The 22,324-nt window shown below is 43.4% G+C and overlaps 1 protein-coding gene across 1 annotated transcript in view; it reads right to left on the bottom strand.

Moving 5' to 3' along the window:
* fbxw4 (F-box and WD repeat domain containing 4) overlaps positions 1-22,324 on the bottom strand; it is a 39,801-nt gene that overhangs the window by 16,474 nt on the left and 1,003 nt on the right. Inside the window, exons 2-6 of the mRNA XM_080016559.1 lie at positions 21,055-21,150; positions 20,586-20,771; positions 19,653-19,785; positions 18,133-18,218; positions 5,379-5,444 (exon numbers count right to left, since the gene is read on the bottom strand). Coding sequence (XP_079872685.1) covers positions 5,379-5,444; positions 18,133-18,218; positions 19,653-19,785; positions 20,586-20,771; positions 21,055-21,150 — 567 coding nt within the window. The remainder of the gene's footprint in view (positions 1-5,378; positions 5,445-18,132; positions 18,219-19,652; positions 19,786-20,585; positions 20,772-21,054; positions 21,151-22,324) is intronic.

The following is a 22,324-nucleotide window of genomic DNA, read 5'->3' as shown; positions in this document are numbered from 1 at the left end:
TGAATGGGGCCATGTACATGAGAGATTTTGAGTGAAACCTCCTTCCATCAGCAAGGGCATTGAAGATGAAACGTGGCTGGGTCTTTCAGCATGACAATGATCCCAAACACACCGCCCGGGCAACAAAGGAGTGGCTTCGTAAGAAGCATTTCAAGGTCCTGGAGTGGCCTAGCCAGTCTCCAGATCTCAACCCCATAGAAAATCTTTGGAGGGAGTTGAAAGTCCGTGTTGCCCAGCGACAGCCCCAAAACATCACTGCTCTAGAGGAGATCTGCATGGAGGAATGGGCCAAAATACCAGCAACAGTGTGTGAAAACCTTGTGAAGACTTACAGAAAACGTTTGACCTCTGTCATTGCAAACAAAGGGTATATAACAAAGTATTGAGATGAACTTTTGTTATTGATTATTGACAATTATTTTCCACCATAATTTGCAAATAAATTCTTTAAAAATCAGACAATGTGATTTTCTGGATTTTTTTTTCTCATTTTGTCTCTCATAGTTGAGGTATACCTATGATGAAAATAACAGGCCTCTCTCATCTTTTTAACTGGGAGAACTTGCACAATTGGTGGCTGACTAAATACTTTTTTGCCCCACTGTAGATCTATAGACATCTACCAGGTTAGAAAGTACATACACACACAAACGGCTAGTTTGTAACCTCTAACCACTACAGAACAAGGGAGTCTACACCGCACATTGGACACGATGCCAATGGACATTCTGATTCAGAACCTCCACATTTATAGTAAATAGTATGTAAGTATGACGTCATAAAGCGTCTTATTATAAATCTCATCCCGTTTATTTTGTTTGAATGAATAGTGGAATGTCAGTCAACCACAACCACCTGAATACTTGAGGTCAAATTTGGACTGTTTTTCACTCATTTCTGCTCTGTATGTGGATCGATTTGGATGAAACTTAAACCACGAGATGTTTGTGACATACCGGTGTTTGTAGCTTCTGCCGTTCTTCTGTTTTAAATAGTTTTAGATTGAAAAATGTAGAGAATTTTTCCCGAACAATAACAATAGGGAATTCAATTGACCCCTAAATGATGGCAAATGAACGCCATTTATATTAATCAACATTAGAATTGAACATAATATAAACTTTGCATGCAGCTTGAATTTCGCTATAGCTGCGTCTCCTGCGAGGAATATGAATGCCCAGTTCATTTCCTGTGAATTTTCTTCTGAGAACTGCCTCACGGATGGAAATGATATTTGACAAGTGTTCATTGTATAAATAAACGAAATTCGTTAAAGAAAGTTATATAGCGTTTCCAAAATCCTTCTATGAAGCTGAGGCTGCTGTGATAGCCTTCATGTAGCCAAGCAATGTAAGATATAGTAATAAAGTCTATGATCACTCAAAGTTAACAGAACATGTATTTATTTCAACTTCGGCATTTCAAAGTAACACTGTGCAATAGTGCATCTAAGCCAACAGAGTGAACAATCCCAGCACCCTGCATGTCACCCTTCATATGCAAAATGAAAATCAAGATTTTAAGAACAGGGCAGGCTTACCACAGTGGTCTTGTATTGTAATAAAATAATAGCCTATAAAACATTAGAGATAGGCATTTGCAAAGATAAAATAAGAAAATGGCCTATAATAATGCAAGATTTGCTACATAATCAAACAAAATATGCTTAGGTCTATTATAAATAAAACACACAGGGGTCAGTCATAAATAAACAAATATCAACCTAAAATATCAACCTGCAAATGGCTTTGGCGGGCCATGGTCTGAATAGGCAAAAACAAAATAGTCATATGCTTAATCACCGACATCAGTGGATCGATGGACTCTGCGTTCAGGCGATTTCTGATCCTTGAGGGATGGATTTGTTAGCGGACAGAAAATTCCCTCACACAGCCATTGCATAAACTAAAAAACATGTCTTAAAAAATTTAATTGCATATGTTTTAATGTTTTAAGACATGTTTTGAAGTGTAAAGTTTATAAAGTTTGAAAGTTTGAAAGTAAACTTTAGGCCTACATATCTTCTTGGTCGAGGTCAATATGTTCTACATGTAAAAAAATACTAAATTAAAATTCAAGAAATTCCCCTTTTCCCATTGTCAGGAAATGGTATGGATGGCCATTCCCGGGAATCCCGTTTCCTAGGTTTAAACCCGAGTGAATACCAATTAGAGCATTAATTAGAGTAGGACCTGTCATCTTTCGACATGTGTGAAAACCCTATACGTGAGAGGACTATTTTAAGGGGGTTCTGAAGATTTAATCACATCATAAAAACACTGAATTGAACTGAAAAGTTCCACTCCACTGAAATGTTTAGAAGACTGTGACTGTTCACGAGTCATTTTTGTTGAATTGAAAGTCGAGTCTGATGTCTCTTCACATGCGACTGGAGAACGAGTCACCAACAGACGCTGCGACGCAGACAATTTGAAAACTGCTGGATTGAGCTTTTGCTATTGAATTCCTTGACAAAACCAAGTTTGGACAACCAGCGATCGTGCCGCTGACCTATTATTTTCATTTGCTGAATACCATACTGCTCCATGACACTGTCCATCAACAGCTGCACCTTAGCGTTTGCTGAAATCAGCCTCCAAAATTTAAGTGTAACCGCGTGTGCACGTTTAAGGGCAGGACAGCAGGGAGAGTGTGGGGGATTGATGGGAATGCGTGTTTGTCATTCTTCAAACTTACCTAAAGATTGAAGAAAAAAAAAAAAAAAGTACAGTGCACCTCTCCATTGCACCAACCTGCCCGACCCCTCTTGTTTTTTTAAACCTCAGGCGACTGAGATTAAACTCCTTCCTGGAAGGGGTTTCTGTGGTTGCGACAGCAGCTGTTGTTTAGCTGCTGCAGGTGTAACAGTGTCCTGTTTGTGATGTTTTTGGCTAAGATCGGGCCTCGAAATCAAAGGAGTGTGGTTGCCCTCTTGATGCTGTGTATGTGTATGTGTATGTGTGTGTGTGTGTGTGTGTGTGTGTGTGTGTGTGTGTGTGTGTGTGTGTGTGTGTATGTGTGTGTGAATAAGTATCAAGAAACATTTGTAACATCTTTGGTCGCATGATCCATGGCTTTGGCTGTATAATGTGTGTGTTTATGTGTGTTGTTAACATGTGCATGGGAAACAGAAACGGTAAGTCCACCGGACGCGTTGGCGCAGCGTACGGGGCACGGCAAGCAGTGTGGTTTTGACTCAACGGCTACGTGGTGAAGCGTCCCACACGAGTCTATGTTGTCGTAGAGAAAGGTGGAGTATTGGAAACAACGGGGATTTAAATATTTTGAACACACAGTTTGATAATACTGTGACGTGTGGCGTTGTCGACCAGAGACATACAACTGAAGGAGACGCAGACGGAACCTCAGTGGAAAGCCCAAGCCGGGTATATTGCCTGCCGCAAGGCTTCCAACTACCCCAGGGTTGAGGTCTCCAGTCGAAAAATACCATCCTGGGATGGCTCTCTCCTTCCACTCGCACCCAGCGCTCTCCTCCCTTCCACACTATCCTGGACACCTCCGCTCCAATCAGATGAACTTGTGCACATTAAAACAACCCATCAATGAACTTGAACCCAGGTCTACTCTCCCCCCTTCCCCACAGTGATACACACAGACACAGCGTGTTTGTTCTTTATACTTAAAACTGGTCCTGATCGATAAGCAAATCTCCGCGCAGCTTACGCGGCCGGTGGAGCCGCAGCAGTACACTAACGTGGGCTTAATAGGGAGCGCGCCGTGCCCGCACACCGTGCCAACGCATCCAGTGGACTTCTACTGTAAGTGAGTTCAAGTTCAAGTCAGCTTTGGTAAAATGTGTCTAAACACAAATGTCAAACGCCGGCCAAACTGTCTGCCGACTTGCAGCCTCATATGCACTTGTCAGTTGATTATCAGATGGAAATTCTCAATGGGGGAGCGTATGTGTGTGTGTGTATGTGCATGTGTTTGTGTGCTTATGTAAGGATAACAGCAGGGATGCTGTCCTGATGATAGAATGGAAATAGACAAAGATCCAAATAAAAGACTAGAATTAAAGAGACTGAGTGGAGACGGCATTATAATATAAGACATAATTTGCAAAACATTATCGTTGCGTAATTGTGTCGCCTGTCCCAGCCTTTCCTCGTGGCTGGCCAGGGGGAAAAAAGAACACAAGGCACCCCCCCCCCCCCAAAATGACTAGAAACAGAGCAGGTTTGAGGACATATTCTAGTTTTTAAATCAGGGATAAACCTTGTAACCATGTCAATTTTCCCTCGACACCTGCAAGCTCAGAACCCCCACCGCCCACCCACCCCCTCCCCTCTCCGCGGCCTTTCCCCCGGCTCAAATTTCCAGGCCCTATCTACAGCAGGAAGAGCCGTGTTGCGCTGTCGCGGCCACGTGTTGTGTCCGGCAGTTTTAATCGGCCTCAGGTAAAGCCGGGAATTACAGCAGCTTTGTCGAGGATGTATCAGGTTTAAGACTTTCAAAGCGAGGAATTTCTCAGGGGGCCCGTGGCGTTAGACGGCTCTCAGCTGAACGCCCCCCGCGCGTTTACGCTCACAAATGAATGTGCAAGCGCGAGTGGAATAGTTGCGTGATTACCCGTCGTACCAAAACACGAGAACGTCCCTAAGTGTTCTTAGGGACGTACAAATTTACGAGTTATTGAGTTTTGGTAAACCACTGGTAGTTTTTATTTTTTATTTTTTATTTTTCTCTTTCACAGGACAAGGACAAGAAGAGAAAGGAACCTGACAGGGCTGTGGAAGGCACAGCGCGCTGAGAGTGACGATGTTTAACTTACCTCAGTTTGGGACAATATTGCAAGGCTGTGTGCATAATGTGTGTGAGTGCTATTGTAACTGCGTGCAGATGGAATGTGTAAACATTAAAACGCCAACTAAGGATCTCAATATCTCGCAAAGCTTTGATGGACTAGTAAAATGTATCACTTTGCAAATATATTGTCAGGTGATTTTTACAATCAATTGGCTAACAGGAAATATCTAATACAGGGGCTGACAATAACCAGATTTGGGCCATTGTCAACCAGCTTGTGCGGTCTGGTTGCCCCGTTATCATCAACTTTTCACATGTAAACAAATATATTAAGCGCTGATATTGAGAAAACTGGGCAACCACTTCTAAAAGATAATGTTGCTCTAATATAGTAATTACTCATTTATTCCAATATTTGATTTCTATGTAGATTCACAAGTTTTATACTGCGATACTGTAGACACGGGATAGCTGATGGAAATAACAGAGAATTATAGACTTCTCAACTACTGTTGCTAAAATTCCCTTACACAAGAACAGGCTGAGCAGGCATCAAGAACACAATGGATCGGTGCTTAACTGTGCCTGCCCAAAAGGCGTTTTCAACTCACCGTTCAACATCCCAGATGCGCAGAGGAGAGAAGTTCTCATGACACGCTGTGCCTGTTACGAAGGAGCTACATGCGCACGAGCGCACACAGACACACAGACACACACAGACACACACAGACACACACAGACACACACACACACACAAAAAGGACAGACATAAAAAGTAATTAAATCAACAACCAACACGGAGAACATGTGTCAAATAAGAGCATGTAAATGACTCCAAACACCACTGGTCTTGCAGTGGTAGGTTGGGAGGTAGGTTTAACATGGGACTTTAAATTAAGCACAGATTATGCAGTCATCAGGTCAGGTCAGATGCTGTGCTAATATACTCTTGCACTGTATTCTCAGACACCTGTAACTACATTTTATGCTTTTGGCTTGACGATAACAGTTTTCATGTAATACTTTCATTTCATCAAAGCACTAAGCAAATAAATCACTGAAATAGTAAAAAAATGGGCTCTTCAAAATCACTGCATTAATTTTTATAGAGACTGAAAATAAAGTACCAAAGTGCAAGCGCTCAGCATCAAATAACCGCTCAACACCACCACCAACACCCCCATTCCATCCGAGTCCCTCGCTGGACGCATCGTTCATTGTTTGGACCAGAAGAAAAGAGCTAGCACACTTGTGATGTTTTGATTGGACTGACAGGTTGGAATTAGCAGTCTAGGTATGTGCAGTGAATGTGATGCACGGGAAGGGGAGAGGTGAAAGGAGAGGGGAGGAGCGCTGACATGGGCTGGAGGGGGATGCTAGGGGTCTGTGTAGAGGGTGGGGCGGCGGCCCGGGGTGCTGGTCGGCAGGGGTCCCTCTGTTGGGCCGGGCCAGTGTCTTGGGGCTTAGGGCCCTCCCACGGGGTTGACGGACAGCGCGGGGGGGGGGGATCCGCCGCTTACACACTGAGAGGCAACAACTGACGTGCTGTCAACCCGGGACTGACATACATCCACCCAGATTCAGAGATGGGGGTAAAATAGAATTGCATGATTTCTGGTGCTGTTGTGTCATAAAAAAAAAACAACATTCAAAAAACATGTTATTCTTACCTGTTCCTATCTAAAATAGGCACTGTTCATGTGAACTAATAGTGACAAAGATGAAAATACCAAAGTCTTTAAAGGGAGGAAAGAATAGGCTACTAGGTTACACACTGACACATAAAAACATATGACCTTTTCCCCAAATTGCCCAAGCATGTTTAATTTAGTGTAAACTGACTCATCCAAGGGACAAGGCAGCCTACTGTAGGTCAATACCAGAGGGAAGAACCCCACTCCTGATCTCAACCCGCTTGATAAAGGTGAGAGTAATGGGATGTGGGAGCTATAAGCCCTCGCTGTGGTGGTCATGGTAATTATGTTACACATTGTAATGCCATTTCTTTCTCATAATCCTTCATCTTTTTCCAAATCAAAATTGAAAAGAGCATGGTGTCAGTCAGCCCTGATCGTTGAGAGAGGTTGGTCACCATTTCAGACCACAACAGCCGTGGAGTCAGTCCAGCGACATGGTAAGGTGAAAACATTTGCAGTTTCGCGGAAAATCGAAGTGGGGCTTAAAATCCGTTGCTGGTGTCACAACTGGACTTGGGCAACTACTGCCCAAGAGTGTGAGGGGGACGGTGAGAAAATTACATTACATTAAGCAGACGCTTTTATCCAAAGCGACTTACAATTATTCAAACACCGACAGACGCAGCCATCAGGAGCAATTAGGGGTTAAGTGTCTTGCTCAAGGACACTAGAGCATGCTAGCAGGAGGAGCCTGGGACCGAACCAGCAACCTTTAGATTACTAGACCACCAGCTCTACCTCCTGAGCTACCATCCCCTAGAGCAGCTACCATCCCCTAAAATGACTTTGGAGGTTAAGCGTCGGAATAGGTGTGTGGGTAACGGAAAGATAAAAAGGGAAAAGTGGCAGGATTGGATCAAATTGGGAGGGATGGGGGTGGTGGTGGTGGTGGTTATGGGAGGGAGGGGGGTGGGGTGGACGTCCAAGCCAGGCATAGAGGCAGCTGTTAGGCCTGTTAAGCGGCGCAGCCCGTTGGCAGGCCCCCGGTAATTAGTGTTGGGTAAACTCATTTATGGCCCAATCGGGTCGGACGGGCCCAGGGCGAGTATGCGTGGTGGGCGACCCCTGACCCCAGTGACACAGGATACAATAGGGTTATGGTCACACTCACTCCCCGGACCCTATTACTCTCCATTACTCACATTACTTACTCCTCACTGGGCCCTGATCGTGGAGGTGGTGGTGATTGGGGTGGGGTGGAGTGTAGGTCAATTGCAAGGCGGGTAGGGCTGGCATGGATGACTGAATGTATATATGAAAGAATGAAACGCCCCTACTTTTCAGTAAAGCATGGGAATTTGCAGGGAGCTAGTGATTGAATAATACAGATCTACTTCAAAATGCATTGAGTCGTTCTAACTTAAAGGTTGAAATAAAAAGTTTGACTGCATGATACTGTAAATCATCAGCATTGTTGTCCGAGTAGCTTTGGATGTCAGACCAGCTGACCACACAAACATAAAAAATAACTATGTAAATTGACTTTTGCTTTGAGATTGCTCTGTTGATAAAATAGCTGCAACAGAGAACTTGGTACTTAACTTAACTTTGGTCTCTATCTATGTCCGGCTCCCCATCAGCCCTCTAGGGCCCGATCTGGGATCAGGGCCTACACTGATATTATAGCTGCCGCGTAGGTCAGAGCCTCTCTCACCTAACACGGCGCAGGTGCCTGATCACTCCCCCCCCCCCCCCAACCCATCCCCACTTTCAAACACACGTTTACTGTGTACATTCACCCACACACATACAAATACAATTCACAAGCACACACACAGGGAATGTCTGCCTGTGACAAAATGTACTAACCCATCCTTTCCCCCATTTGTGCCTCTCTCTCTCTCTCTCTCTCTCTCTCTCTCTCTCTCTCTCTCTCTCTCTCTCTCTCTCTCTCTCTCTCTCTCTCTCTCTCTCTCTCTCTCTCTCTCTCTCTCTCTCTCTCTCTCTCTCTCTCTCTCTCTCTCTCTCTCTCTCTCTCTCTCTCTCTCTCTCTCTCTCTCTCTCTCTCTCTCTCTCTCTCTCTCTCTCTCTCTCATCATTAGGAGCATGCTGGGCCTCTGCTGCCGTTTGGGTAACCTCATCAGCTGGTTGTATTATCTAAGGGGCCTGTGTGGCAGGGTCACACAAACTATCTCAGCCCCCGCTGGGAACCAAGCCACACACACACACACACACACACACACACACACACACCACACACACACACACACACACACACACCACACACACACACACACACACACACACACACACACACACACACACACACACACACACACACACACACGAAATGTCGAGACACAAACATCCAAAAACACACATGCACAAACGAGCATCCACAAACTAGAAAATGTGGACACCCATCTTTTTTTTTTTTTTTTTTTAACATAAACCCAGACACTTATTCACACACACAGGCACGTGTTCATCACTGGCAAAGGCAAAAGCGCTGGTGAGTGTGTACAGAACAACACCCGTGTGCACACAAACTGCCGCAGACACACACACGTACAAAGTGTGAGAGCCCCTGCTGGGAGTTCAGCTCAACAGTACCAACATTGTTAGCTCCAAATCAACAGGCTGACCGCACAGGGCACATCCACACTTTCCCAAGGCCACCACTAATAACGCCGCTTGAGTCCGGCACTATGCGGTTCTCAGGCCAGCCGCACAAAACACCAGCTTTCACTTTCAGAAACACTGACGGAGAAGAAAAGTTCTTTATTTTTATTCATGAGAATGTTTGGAAAATGTATGCAACACGCAACTGGTACTAGCACAGGGCGGAAAAGGATCATATTTTTTTCAGTTTATTTTTCTAAGCTGTATCTCACTTCATATTCTAGTTACAGACAGAAAATATACTATTCTAATCGTCCTGTTAACAAAGAAAATAACAGCCTGATTCATCCAAGCTTTAAAGTGGAGATGCATTCATTACGGTCACATGGTAACGACTATAATGCATCTATCCAATACACGTCTGGATTTTACACAAGGATTTATTAAAACCTGCCAAATATGTATAGGTGACTGAAACCAACATAAATAATGAGCAACTTGAAGCAGAGACAAGCCATCAATAAAGCATGCTATTCCAGTCAGTTTCAGTCACCGTTGCTCTCCGTCCTCCTGTATTTTAGTGGATTCCGTACAGTTTTCCACTGCAGGTGTATAGGGCATTAATGTAGTTGACAAATGAATCATTCGGCTTTCTGACACCAAGTGTAGGGGAACAAGGGCAGTAATCTGAGCGGGAGTGGAGTTGGGGTGATTTGAAACTGTGGCAAAAGTGAAAAGGATAATTCCTAAACAAGTCCAATATCAACATCAATAGCTTTCGGAAAGAAATTACCAAAAAAAAGAAGAGAATCAGCAAGATAATTTTGGCTTTTCTTTTTTGGCCTTTTTGGCCCTGGCCAGTGACTTTTATTCTTGTTGTTCACAATGGCTCACGGACATGAATGGCAGCCAAATTATTATTTTTTTGTCAGAATTTGCAAATTCCAAACAACTCTCCCATTAGAACAGGAAAATAATACAAACAAAAAAGGTAAGTCACTATTTGCCCAAAGAACCAATTACCTATGAATAGAGGAGAGCAGCCCAAATCCTCGCACTGGGAATGTGGAGGCACACTGGCGTTGGACTCCAGGGGCGGTTTAGCTATGCCCTCCGCCCCCCCAAACACAGCCCCCTAGCCCCCTCCACTTCCCCCCCACCACCTCCCTCCAGTCAAAAAGAGGGGCTGTTAATTTGTTGCGCTTGACCCCGGGCTTTGTGCCTGCCGTGTATCTAGTTTGTAAAAAGTGCTTTTATCTGCTTTCTAAATATGTCTGAGCTCAAAGGGTTATGATGCTTTTATATTGGGCAGGGAGGGGGACAATGGCAGAGAGGCTGCGAGTGTTGACCCCCACTGACACACACACACACACACACACACACACACACACACACACACACACACACACACACACACACACACACACACACACACACACACACACACACACACACACAGTTTCTCTCATCTTCTGCCTTTCTTACCCACCGATATGCATGGGTAACCATATGCACACACACACACACACACACACACACACACACACACACACACACACACACACACACACACACACACACACACACACACACACACACACACACACACTCTCTCAAATTAACACACTGTTATGCCTGACATCTATACACACGCACAACGACACACACACACACACAAATATAGAGTCCTGGCCCCTAAACCCTGTCCTTTCCATCAGTCGCCGCCCCCCCCACCCCCACCTCCTCTTGGCCCTTTTGGCTTCTGTTTGTGTCCCCGCTGTCTGGGGTCACCAGGACAGCACCGGGGTACATTCCACACTCGGCCCCTCTGCCCTGCTCAGTCAGCCGGAACGTACAACGGTCCCACACTGAACAGTAAGGATGGGAAGAAGAAAAAAAAAAAAAAAAAAAAAAAAAAAAAAAAAAAAACACGAATCACTCAAGTATTTGCGATTTCGTTTTTGAAATTGTTTTTTGATTGCATCATGCACCCGAGACCCGAACCGATATTTACACTGTGTTTATTTACATGTGTTGACGAGTTGTATAATGTATTGATTTCTATAATGCTTCAGTATCAAATATTCCAAAGTGTAACTTGCAATGTTACTCAATTTGCTTTTCACAAGTCTAGTTTTTCTCAGCCTGGTTTTCTCAAGGCATTCAACAATTCCAGAGTCTATTTCACAACAATGTTTTGTCTTTCTTTAGTTAATTACAGGGCCACGTTCATGTACCATCTTCTCACCTCTCCAGATTTCAACTAATTCAAAGTGTATTCCAATACAGACGACAGTCTCTTAAGGAACCCAATGCCTCTATAAAAGACCAGATTAACAATTGATACATTTCAAAACTACGTGGTGCTGTACTGGAAAAATCACCTGCCGGTGAAATTGGTGAGGCCAAACGGGAAGCAGACATTGGCAAACCTCTTAAGGAAGAGGGAAGGAACCAGAAATCAAAGAAGTAAATCAACAGACAATATACAAGCAAGAGATCTATGAATTCCATTCATATAGAAAACAATAGAAATTGCATAGCATAACTCCTGAACCTTTTTGTTTTCTAACAATTTGTTTTATATGCCAAAGAGAAAATATAGCATATACTAAAGACAGAACAATAACATTTCCACCACTTCTCACCAAATGCACGATTTAAATTTTAACTGTGTAACCTTTTGACAATGCAGCTTGAGTTTGGTTTAGGCTCTTAATTTTTATTACCTCAAGACTTCTATATTTAAGTTTATCTTTTAATTATTGACTGTTTAGTCGGCAGCCTGAATAAAAAAAATCAACAAGTTGGCATATACAAATAGCCAAAAATTATATTCTTTTAAACTCATTTGCCATAAAAACTTTACTAATGACTAAATAGCAACAACAAACAAGAAAAACTGCACATTTTGCGTGTTTTTCTTTTTCTAATGGACCCATTTCAAACCATTAAGAATAAAATGACAGCTACAGGCACTGCTTAAATAATAGGCAGTATGGCTGACAAACCTTCCATGCCCCCACACACAAATTTTTACATTACAAAACAAACTATTCAGCTAGTCTACTTTTGCCACGTCCTTATTACATACAGGTGCGGGTCAGAGGAGCAGGGGAGAATGCCATGACAGGAGGGTGTGGATGTGTTGAAATGAGGATGTTGAGGCGAAAACAAACAGAAAAAAACAAGGGATAGAATCTAATTGTTCTCCGTCAGGAGAGTTGTGCACAATGATGCTCAAATTGAGCGGTCTAAACACATGAAAACACTAGTACACCTGTGACCTGGCAACACCTGCATGGGGCGACGTAATGAGAGGTCTTTCTGCCGGCTATACGTGAGTGTGTATGTCTTTGTGCGTGAATCTGCAGGCAAGTTCCATGAGGAGCAGGAAACCCATCTGGCGTGGAGTAGACGTCGTCGGTGTACAAATTGTGGGTGTGAAACCATAAGCGTGTGTGTGTGTAAATGTATCTGTGTGTTTGGCGGTTCTCTCTCCGCCATGCACGTGTTTTTCCTTCACATGCTCGTGCGCAGGAGAGCGAGTTAAAACTATGGCACGTCTCTAAGGTGTGCGTTTCTATTCAGACGGGTATGTCCGTCTTCAATGCATACGTGTGTGTGTGTGTGTGTGTGTGTGTGTGTGCACACAAGCCCGTCAGTGTAAAGAATGTAAGGTGTGTGTGTGTGTGTGTGTGTGTGTGTGTGTGTGTGTGTGTGTGTGTAATGAGCAGTTTCAGAGGGAGCTGTGATTATTCTCACCACCTGCGGTGCAGGTTCTCTGGCTCTGTGGGCCCCAGGGAAATCGCCCTGTATTTAGCGTGTGGGAACGCACATTCTGCCCCTTATCGCTGCATTGTTGCAGCCTCTCTTTTTACTCTCTCCCCTCCTTTTTTAACTAATTGAATTCTTGACTCCTGAGCCACAGGGCCGGCCCGGGAGAGACCAAAGAGAAAGACATGAATTTCAGGCTTTTTCTTGCGGTTGAGTGGGGCAGAGCAGTGGGGGAGAAATTGGAGTGTGTGTGTGTGTGTGTGTGTGTGTGTGTGTGTGTGTGTGTGTGTGTGTGTGTGTGTGTGTCTACGGGTGGGAGGCAAGGGTGAGCTGTAGTCAGAGAGGGGTGGATTGGTGGCTGGCTGGGTGGGTGGGTGGGTGGGAGTGGGGGTGGAGAGTGGGGGGGGGGGGTGGCGTCGCCCTGTACTTTGATACTGGAGGTCAGAGGTCGCCCCCCTCGCCCCCGTCGGCGGTGAGAAAGTGGCGAATTGGGGCAGGTTTATCCAACAATCATTTTCTACTTTTTGGAGCTTTCAAAAGCGCTTTTGGGGCCGTGCAACATCTTTGTAGTTGTGCTTGAGGAATTCTAGACAAAACAAACCGGTCCAAAAAAAAAAAAAAAAAGTGCACACCCCCCTTTTCTCACCTCTTCTCCCTTCACTGGCTTCTCTTACCCAGCCCTCCTTTCTCTACACTAGTGGTCAGTGTAGTCCCACCACCACCCCCCCCGCCGGCACGCGCACGCACACACACACACACACACACACACACACACACACACACACACACACACACACACACACACACACACACACACACACACACACACACAGTGTATCAACTTAGTTTTGATGAAAATTGGGCAAACTTTTCACTTCTTTCCCCTTTAGCTTCAAAGAATAAAAAAGAAAAGAAAAAGCTTTTACAGTAAGTAGATGTTTCATGAAATTTGGATTTGCAATTTTGTACGAAAAAAAAGCCAACAAAAAATATTCAGCGACATTCTATTGTTTCAAATCAATATACAACCTTTAAATCAATATCTCCAGTATAAAAAAGCAAATGTCTTCTGCAAAAGTAGCATTTTAGTTCCGGCATCCATGTCATAAGCACCATTTTCAAACATTTCTCGACAATAACCAGCCCTGCCGCAGATAAATCCACAATTCAACCATCACACCGCACAGAAGAGAAGAAGGTTCTCAAAACCAAGCATGTGTCTCCAAGCGGACCCTCAACCCCACGTCCGCGGAGGATAAGGCATTAAATGTGTTGGTGACGGCCCGAATCCAAAGCCATCTCGCAGGAAACCCTATCAGCCGTGACGCGGCACTCGGCTCGCTGAGCGCTGACCTGTCGCAGCAGCTCCAGCCGATCGGGCCCCCAGACCTCAACCTGTCCGGTCTTGTCTGACTGGGGGCCCGGCTTGCAGGAAACAGCTCAAGTCAACTATTAGCGAACCACCTGCCCCAACTTCCTAACTTAATTCCAACAGCTGGAACCCAAGACTGCAAGAACCAGGGGTCTGGCAAATATTGAAACCTTTCTGGCCAAATACGGAAAAATATTGTACATAATTAAGTATTAAGATCCATTTGATATCCTCTTAACATTCATGTATATGAATGAATGTTTATATTTATTTATTGTAAATACTAAGTAATTACATTAACTGCTAAGACATGTCCTGAATTTGACCCCAGAGCAGCGTGAAAAAAAATAATAATTTGATTCAAAACTCAATGGATCATTTGCAAAATGTATCGTAGAAAGCTAGGTTTATAGGGAAGGAAAAATATGTATTAATCAAGAATTAATTTAACTGCTGACTGAGAATGAAGAGAACAGAAACACGCACAACACTATAAGAAGAGACTTAAGCCACCTCAGTTGAAGCCCTCTATCTTGAAAGCTGGCTCCTGGGGTGTCTTGTCACAATTCACTAACCCCACACAGAATGAACTCGGTCTGTGGGCAAATACTGTGGCGCACACCCAGTGTTGGAAAAAGAAAAGAAGAAATATGATTGAGAAAGTGCGTGGCGGGGGTAAATATATATATTTGAAAAGGCCAAGGTCTGTGCCAGCACTGATAAGATCGATCTCTGTTCCAGGCCGGCAGGGATGAGGTGCGGGGGAAGGGGGCGGGGCAGATGGACTTTCCCACCCCAGCCTTGGCATTTTCATTGTGGTCACAATAAACCCTGTTAAACAGACCTTGAGATGGCCCGCGAGAACACCGCGGAGACGGTGATGGAAACAGATTGAAGGAGTGGTTGGATGATCGGCGGTGGATGAAAGGACAGCGCCAGATTTTCTAGTCTAGACAAGAAGCAGGATAGCTTCCCGTCTTCTCGACAAGAGTTCTTTTGACCGTTGAACAAGTGAATTTTGAAGCTCAATGGCAAAAATTGACAACTCTTTTGGATGCCTACTTATATTAGTTTGTCACAAAATAAGTTTATTTCCTTAATTGCCTTGGCTCTTCTTCACCTGCCCTTACCCTACTTTAAATATGTATCCGTTGTGTTTTTTATAGGTATGATCTCAAATATAACATGGGAAATAGACCCTCACACCCTTAAAACAGTGGTGGCCAGCATGGTTTTAACAGTGGGCCTCATGTGTGGCCCTTGTATTGCTCTACAGGCAACAGAACTACTTATTTGAAAATATAGGCTTCATTTCATAAAATAAACAACAACATTTTAACAAATCAATTATAAATACATTTTCAATAATTCTGTCTTTATAATAGGTTTATTCATCAGCTGTTGGTGACCCAAACCACTGGGGTCTACAGGCCGCATGCAGCCCTTGGGACACGGGTTGCCCACCATTGCTTTAGAAGCTGCTTTAAACCTACGGAAAAAGTGGGAAAACTCTTTTTTGTGAGAATAGCAGAGAAGCCCAAGAAAAGCTACCAGTACTGGTAAAACTAGATTTTAATTCAGTAGCCATTGCGGCAGCTTGCATGACCAACATAAATACCACAAGAATTCTCTCTTGAAAACGACAACACGGCGTTTCCATAATTTCCAAACATAGTGAAGCCAGACAACTTTTCTACTATGTTAGCGAACAGTAATGCAACACCCAGCCCCCACCCCGACCCACCACACACACTTTTTAGATTCTTCAAGCATGAAGCAGGGACAATTACATCAACAACACAAGTGGTTCCCTCTCTACCACACACACACACACACACACACACACACACACACACACACACACACACACACACACACACACACACACACACACACACACACACACACACACACACACACACACACACACACTACACTGTGGAGTCCGCCGCTGTTAACCTTTGCTTCGCCCTGAACAAACTTTGAAACTCTTCGCAAACCTATTTGCCAAAGACAGCACATGGCGTAAACAAATGCAGCAAACTGCTAAGTGAGTGAATTACGACACCTTGTCTCAAGATGTGGTACATCTGGGAAGAGCGTCAGCCCAGCGACCGGGCGGCCGCTCTTCGACTTTTTTCTCCCCACTGGTCCACTACCAGTGTGTTTAGTGCCGACTGAACTTCACTCTGTGACGGGAGGCGGCTGATCCATAGAGACCCTAAGCATGTGAACGAGGTCTCAAACGTCAGCAGATCAGAGCTTTACCTCCAAGCTACAGCTTATGTCTGATAAAAACAACAGAGGTGGGAACATACCACGGAATATCGGGACATTTCCTCCCTCCTGATCTCTCTTCTGAAGCTAAAGTTGGAGTCGGTGTAGTCAACTCACTCTGCGGTGTGTGGGGTTTAATATTTTTATCAGTAAGTTGACACCTGGGCTCCAGAGGGGTTTTAATTAACCAGGCCGTTGGTTTACTGAGAAGCGAGGAACAGGTTTCCATGATGAGGGGGGTGGTGGCCGGACTGAGCGGTGGCCTGCTATTTCAGCCAGCAAATTGGAGAATTAATGATGTGGATAATCGCCTTGTTCCTCTCAGATCTTTGGGAAGTCTGTCCTCGTCCCGCCTGAGACGAGCAGGGTGAGGCCTCGGTTCCTGAGTCTGTGTGTGTGTGTGTGTGTGTGTGTGTGTGTGTGTGTGTGTATGTGTGTGTATTTTGCACATCGTCACAGTAGGCCTGTGATGTCTACACGTGTGAGAGTGAGCTTTTACTCCACGTGACTGAGCGAGCGGGTGGGGAAAGTACACATTTGGGTTAATAGGTGTGTTTTGAAAGGATGAAATAATATTGACATCTGCCTGGTGATACTATGGGGAACTATGGTTGTCCATGCCTTCGTGTTGCAAGTCCTTGAGAAAGTTTGAGACTTCTTATATAGGATATTATGGGTATTTTTTAATTATTTGATGGATATTCTGCTTATATATTTGCTTTATTGTATATTGATTTTTTTCTGATTTAGAGATTGTATTCTGTATATCTTATTTTTATTTTAAAATAATATATTTTTAAGCTATATGTATTTATGTATAATATATTTTTAAGCAAAGTTCCATCTTTGATGTTACCAGACGAGTTTCATTTTGTAAGATTCCTCACTTATATTAAGAAGTATTTTTTAAGGCTGTCAAAATGTGGATAAGCTGACTCTCCAGTCAGGTCAGTCATGTTTTCCAAGGATGTTCTGTGACAACCATTGGTCAGTATTGATGTTGTTCCTCACCTCTGCAATTTTATCTTAAGACAAACAATAATTGAAATTCAGCATGTTGCAAATAAGGTATAGTATATCAAAAAGCTTGTTTGTGTGACAGGAAACGCTCCGGACACGTTGTGTATCCACTCTGCGGTCAGATGGGAGAATCACCTGCTTCTTCTAAAGCTACAAGTGATGAAGAGGGGATACTGTTACCGCCCTGTGCGTCTGTGAGGTTTTTTTTTGTGTGTGTGTGTGTGTGTGTGTGTGTGTGTGTGTGTGTGTGTGTGTGTGTGTGTGTGTGTGTGTGTGTGTGTGTGTGTGTCGGTGTGTCTGTGTGTGGGTGTTGGTGTCAGTGTGTGGGTGTTTAATGGCGAGAGTGTGTGTGTGTGTTGTATGTCATTAAGTGTCCGAGTGTGAACACGGCTGGGAAATCAAAGAAACCCAACAGGAAATAAGGCCCACCTACCTGCAAATGTGTTCCACTCTTTCCTATCAACTTTTACATGGTGTTCCCAGTAATGTACAATATAAATATAAAATATATATAAAATATATAACATAAAAGCCATTTTAAGTGAAACTTTAATTACATGAATGACTAGTTGACTACCGTCAAAACAAAACAAAAAAACATTTACATTTATAAAAGGCTAGTGTACTTTTCAAGTTGAACATTTTAGAGCAAATGCTTACCTCAAAGTGGGGCTAATAGCCACAGACCACACTCTTTCATACATGGGAATTGTGTGTCTGGAGAAAGTAGTAGCCGATGTCCAAATCTAAGGGAACATCAAAATATATTTATAATACAAAAACCAATGAACATGTCATATATAGTATGGGCATGAAACACACTGATGATAAGAGTAACTCATTTGCCCACTTTGTTTTGGAATGGCAATAAACGAAAACTCAAATTTGAATGGGGGTAATAGTGAATAATGAATTGTTCTCACTGCGGAAACATAAGTATAGTGTGTATAGTATAGAGTATAGTATAGTGTGCGTATGCAATACTGAGGTCACGCAACGTTGAAGGATAGGTTCACTATTTTTCAACTCAGGCCTGACGTAAGTTGATTTCCGTCATTAAGTACTGTTCAAAGCACAACCTTGCTATACACTTTACTACTGAGAATTTGTAAACATATTAGATCTCCCTTTTTAAAAACAAAAACAAAAAAAAAAAAAATCACGTTATAGTCGCACATCTTTGTGTATTTCTTTACATGTTTTGAATAACAGAAATATCACATTTTATTTAGAACTACTTTTTGAAATTGCCCTAGTACATCCATTGCGTAGGTTTCCTTCCCGCTTGTGTTGCTAGTCTCTATGACATGAGCTGCGTTCACACATGAACTCCGGACAATATCTGGATAATCAGGTCCGGACATTGTCCGGAGTTTCCCTTTCACACATGTAGCACAGAACCGGAGATTGCCATTGTCAGAGGCGTTTACACTACCTGGAAATACTCTGTTTGGTTTAGACGAGGGGCGGAGCCTGGGTAAGAGCGTGCAGGAGGTGGGACGTGACGCAATGATGCTCCGGAGTTTGAGCAGGCCCTCGATGGCGGACGAGGCTATATTTTTTGCAGTTGATACTCCATGTATTTGGATGTAATAAAAACTAAAGAGTGGAAAGGTATATAAAGGAAAGCAGAAGGGAGTACAAAGCAGCTACGCTTCATGCACGAAAATCAGCATTGAGGTAAATAACTGGCGCATGATAAGAGATGTCATCAACATGCGACACGCCCACTTGATCACTGTGAATGATCTGGACAATCACCTGCTCCGTTCACACATACCACTCAATCGGACATTACCCGGACTTTGCACTAGGGTGTTGGCTGGGTAAAGTCCGGGTAATGTCTGGTCCAAACGATTAGAATATTTGCGTTCACACATACAGTTCCTCCGGGTAATGTCCTGATAATTTCAGGGTTGCAGTGCATGTGTGAAAGCAGCTTTACTGATGTATAGGAGTGCAAAAACTTGAAAAAATACACTGCATTTTTTTAACAGTATAAATATATTGTTTGTATATATTGTATATATTGTTATTGTCGTTTTCGAAAAGGAGATCTAACACCTTTTTTAAAGCTTAAATGTATGGCCCACTGGACTACAGAAGAAGAAGGCTGAATAAAAATAACATTTCCTGGCCATTGCTGTTGCAGTGAACGTCCTCCATGTAGCAGACCTTACCCGGGCTGTGCAGTCCCTCGAGCCGCTGACGATGAGTCCGTCCCTGGAATCCAGGCAGGTCACCTCTTGGTTGTGACCCGACAACTCCGCTGTGACTTGACTCCTTCTGCTGTGAACCAGGATTTTGCCATCGCTGACAGACATGGGAAATTATTATCCTAAGATATAGCTTGATACAGTATGTTGAGTCATAATTGCAATCTTTACCGGGTGATCTGCTCTGATATATTGCTTGCCACCCACATCGCTTTTGTGAATTTGTAATGTGTTTTACAGAAACTACGATGGTGACCAGAAGCTATATCAGCAAGCTAACAGTGTTAGCCAGTGCCTAATACAAAAAATAAAAATAAAAACATTTTCACACAATAATATTCTGGTGTCCTTTTTAGCTTTAGCTCGGTACATGGAGAGATTCTGATTTGCACTTGCACTGCTGAGACAATGGTTATGTATTATAGGCTTTAGAATTCAAATTCTAATTAACATTAAGACTATGCAATTTCATGGTCCATTGATTACAGTTCATTATCGTCAGTCAGAGGAAAAGTCTGCAGGTGTGTCTCCATGTGCTCCTCGTATTTCTAATATACAGTATAAATTACATTACCTCTACCACCATATAACAAAAATAATAATTTCCTTATTCATGATTTGATACCTTGGCTTTGATACGGACTCTTCAAGTCTATTTCTTCTAACTTGATTTGTTTTTTCTTTGCTGGAAACACTGAGTTAAAGGTGAGACAGTCATTTTACATAGAAATATTAGTTAAAAACCTATTCTGCAAAATTGCCCTTTAAAGAAAATGACATGAGATCACTGTAGTTTAGTTCCAGCTCACTGGCGCTCAAGACATCACACCAGTTCCACAAGTAAATCTGATGATTTAATCCCATTGATAATAATCGGGTGGACAACTGGCCAGCTACCTTCCGCCGCTGATGAGGTGAGAGTCCGTCACAGCAAAGTGACACACGTCGCCCTCGTGGCCGCGGAACACGGCGTGGGGGTTTTGCTCGAACCTCCTGCTGTCGTGCCGCAGATGGTGAGCTGTGATCTCTGCGGCCTGAGAGAGAAAGAGTGTGTCCCCGTCCAGCTGCAACCACGGCATCAGTCTGTGGAGACAGAGGATATAATCAGGATGAAAGAGTGGGACAGTTTCTATTTTGAATTTTGTATTTACAGCATGTTCTTACATTCGTATTTATTTTCTTAGAAAACGTGGATAACAAAGGGTCAAGGAGTATAAGCCCATTAAGTAATACCTGTGTTCTATAAGCTACCGACACTAGAGACAAACCGAAATGTTGCGTTTGTGTGGGTTTTTGATGTGGAAACTATTTGAACTACTTTATATCTGATGAACAACAGTTTCCAGGTACAATACTCAGTACTTACTTTATCTTCCACTTGAGAGGAACAGCTCTTTTGCAGCATCCATTGCACCAGTTTTGGGCTATCTTCACCCTCTCCTTCAGTCGCACTTGAGGATATCTGCAATGACAGCGATAGGTTTAACAAGGTGAAATGGAAAGATATTCAAAGAATTATATAGATTAACCATATACCATGCAGGGCTTGGCATAGGAACTAGCCCCACAGTACATCTGCTAACCACTGGGCCAGTTGATAAAACCTTTAAATGACGAGATGTGCCAGTAGAATCCACAAGCCCTAGTTATAGTCATTTTCCACTTTATTCTGTTCTACAAATATCAGGTATAAAGAAAATGATTGCGACAGTACGAGCAGTGCAAAGAATGATGCAATAGTGAAAAAGTAGTGATTTAAATTCCATGTAATTTTGCTGCACGTACATTGGCACTGCGCTCTTGACAGGGCCGAGCATCAAGGTGTGCATTACAGTGGTACAGTTGCGGTTAGCAAGTAAGGTACCACTGCTATTAAAATGTAAAAAAATAATAATAACAAAAATGATCCTGGTCATTTTTTTGTACTATTAACCATCATTGAACACATCAATACAATTATAAAAACATTTCATAAGGAGAAAGATTATGTGTTAAAATAATATCGGAATGACAAATGACCTCAGTGGAATATTTTGCTCATTATTAACCCCTGTAATAGATTACAGATTCCCACTTGTACATTACCCACTCGTGTTTTACGTGATACGTGACTGACAAACGCAACTGTTGTCTGAGGCCCCGTGGCCTGGTCTCAGCAGCAGCCCACTCTCAGGACAGTAGCATATGCATTCACATGTGTTCAGCCACCCGGTGCCAGAGGGGGAGCACACAGAGCGGCAGGAAGCAGCTTGCCGCTCTATCGCAGCGAGGTCCTGAAGGATGTGCTGCCCTGTTGCTCCCGCTCCCGCTGCCAAGTTCATTTACATTAGCCCTTGCATGTATCTGTGAGGCGATGGCTGATTCGATTAGAATGGATTTCTGCTCGTCCGTACGCAGTGGGGAAAGACTTGAGTGGGTTGATGCCAATCAGGTCTTCTTGGATGCGTGGCTCAGAGGGGCATTTCCTCCTTTCCTTGAACCTTAGTCCACTCAAGAATAGCACGGAGCATTAATTAACAGATATTACTGAGATGTGGGAAACACGATGTGTCCGCAACACAATGTGTACATGTGATAATAGAATATTTCAGATCTGATGTACAGACACTGTGACCTGCCTGACCAAGTATTGGTAA

Source organism: Zeus faber (assembly GCF_960531495.2).
Source record: "Zeus faber genome assembly, chromosome: 16".
NCBI classification, from domain to species: domain Eukaryota; kingdom Metazoa; phylum Chordata; class Actinopteri; order Zeiformes; family Zeidae; genus Zeus; species Zeus faber.
This window is presented reverse-complemented; position numbering and strand designations above follow the sequence as displayed.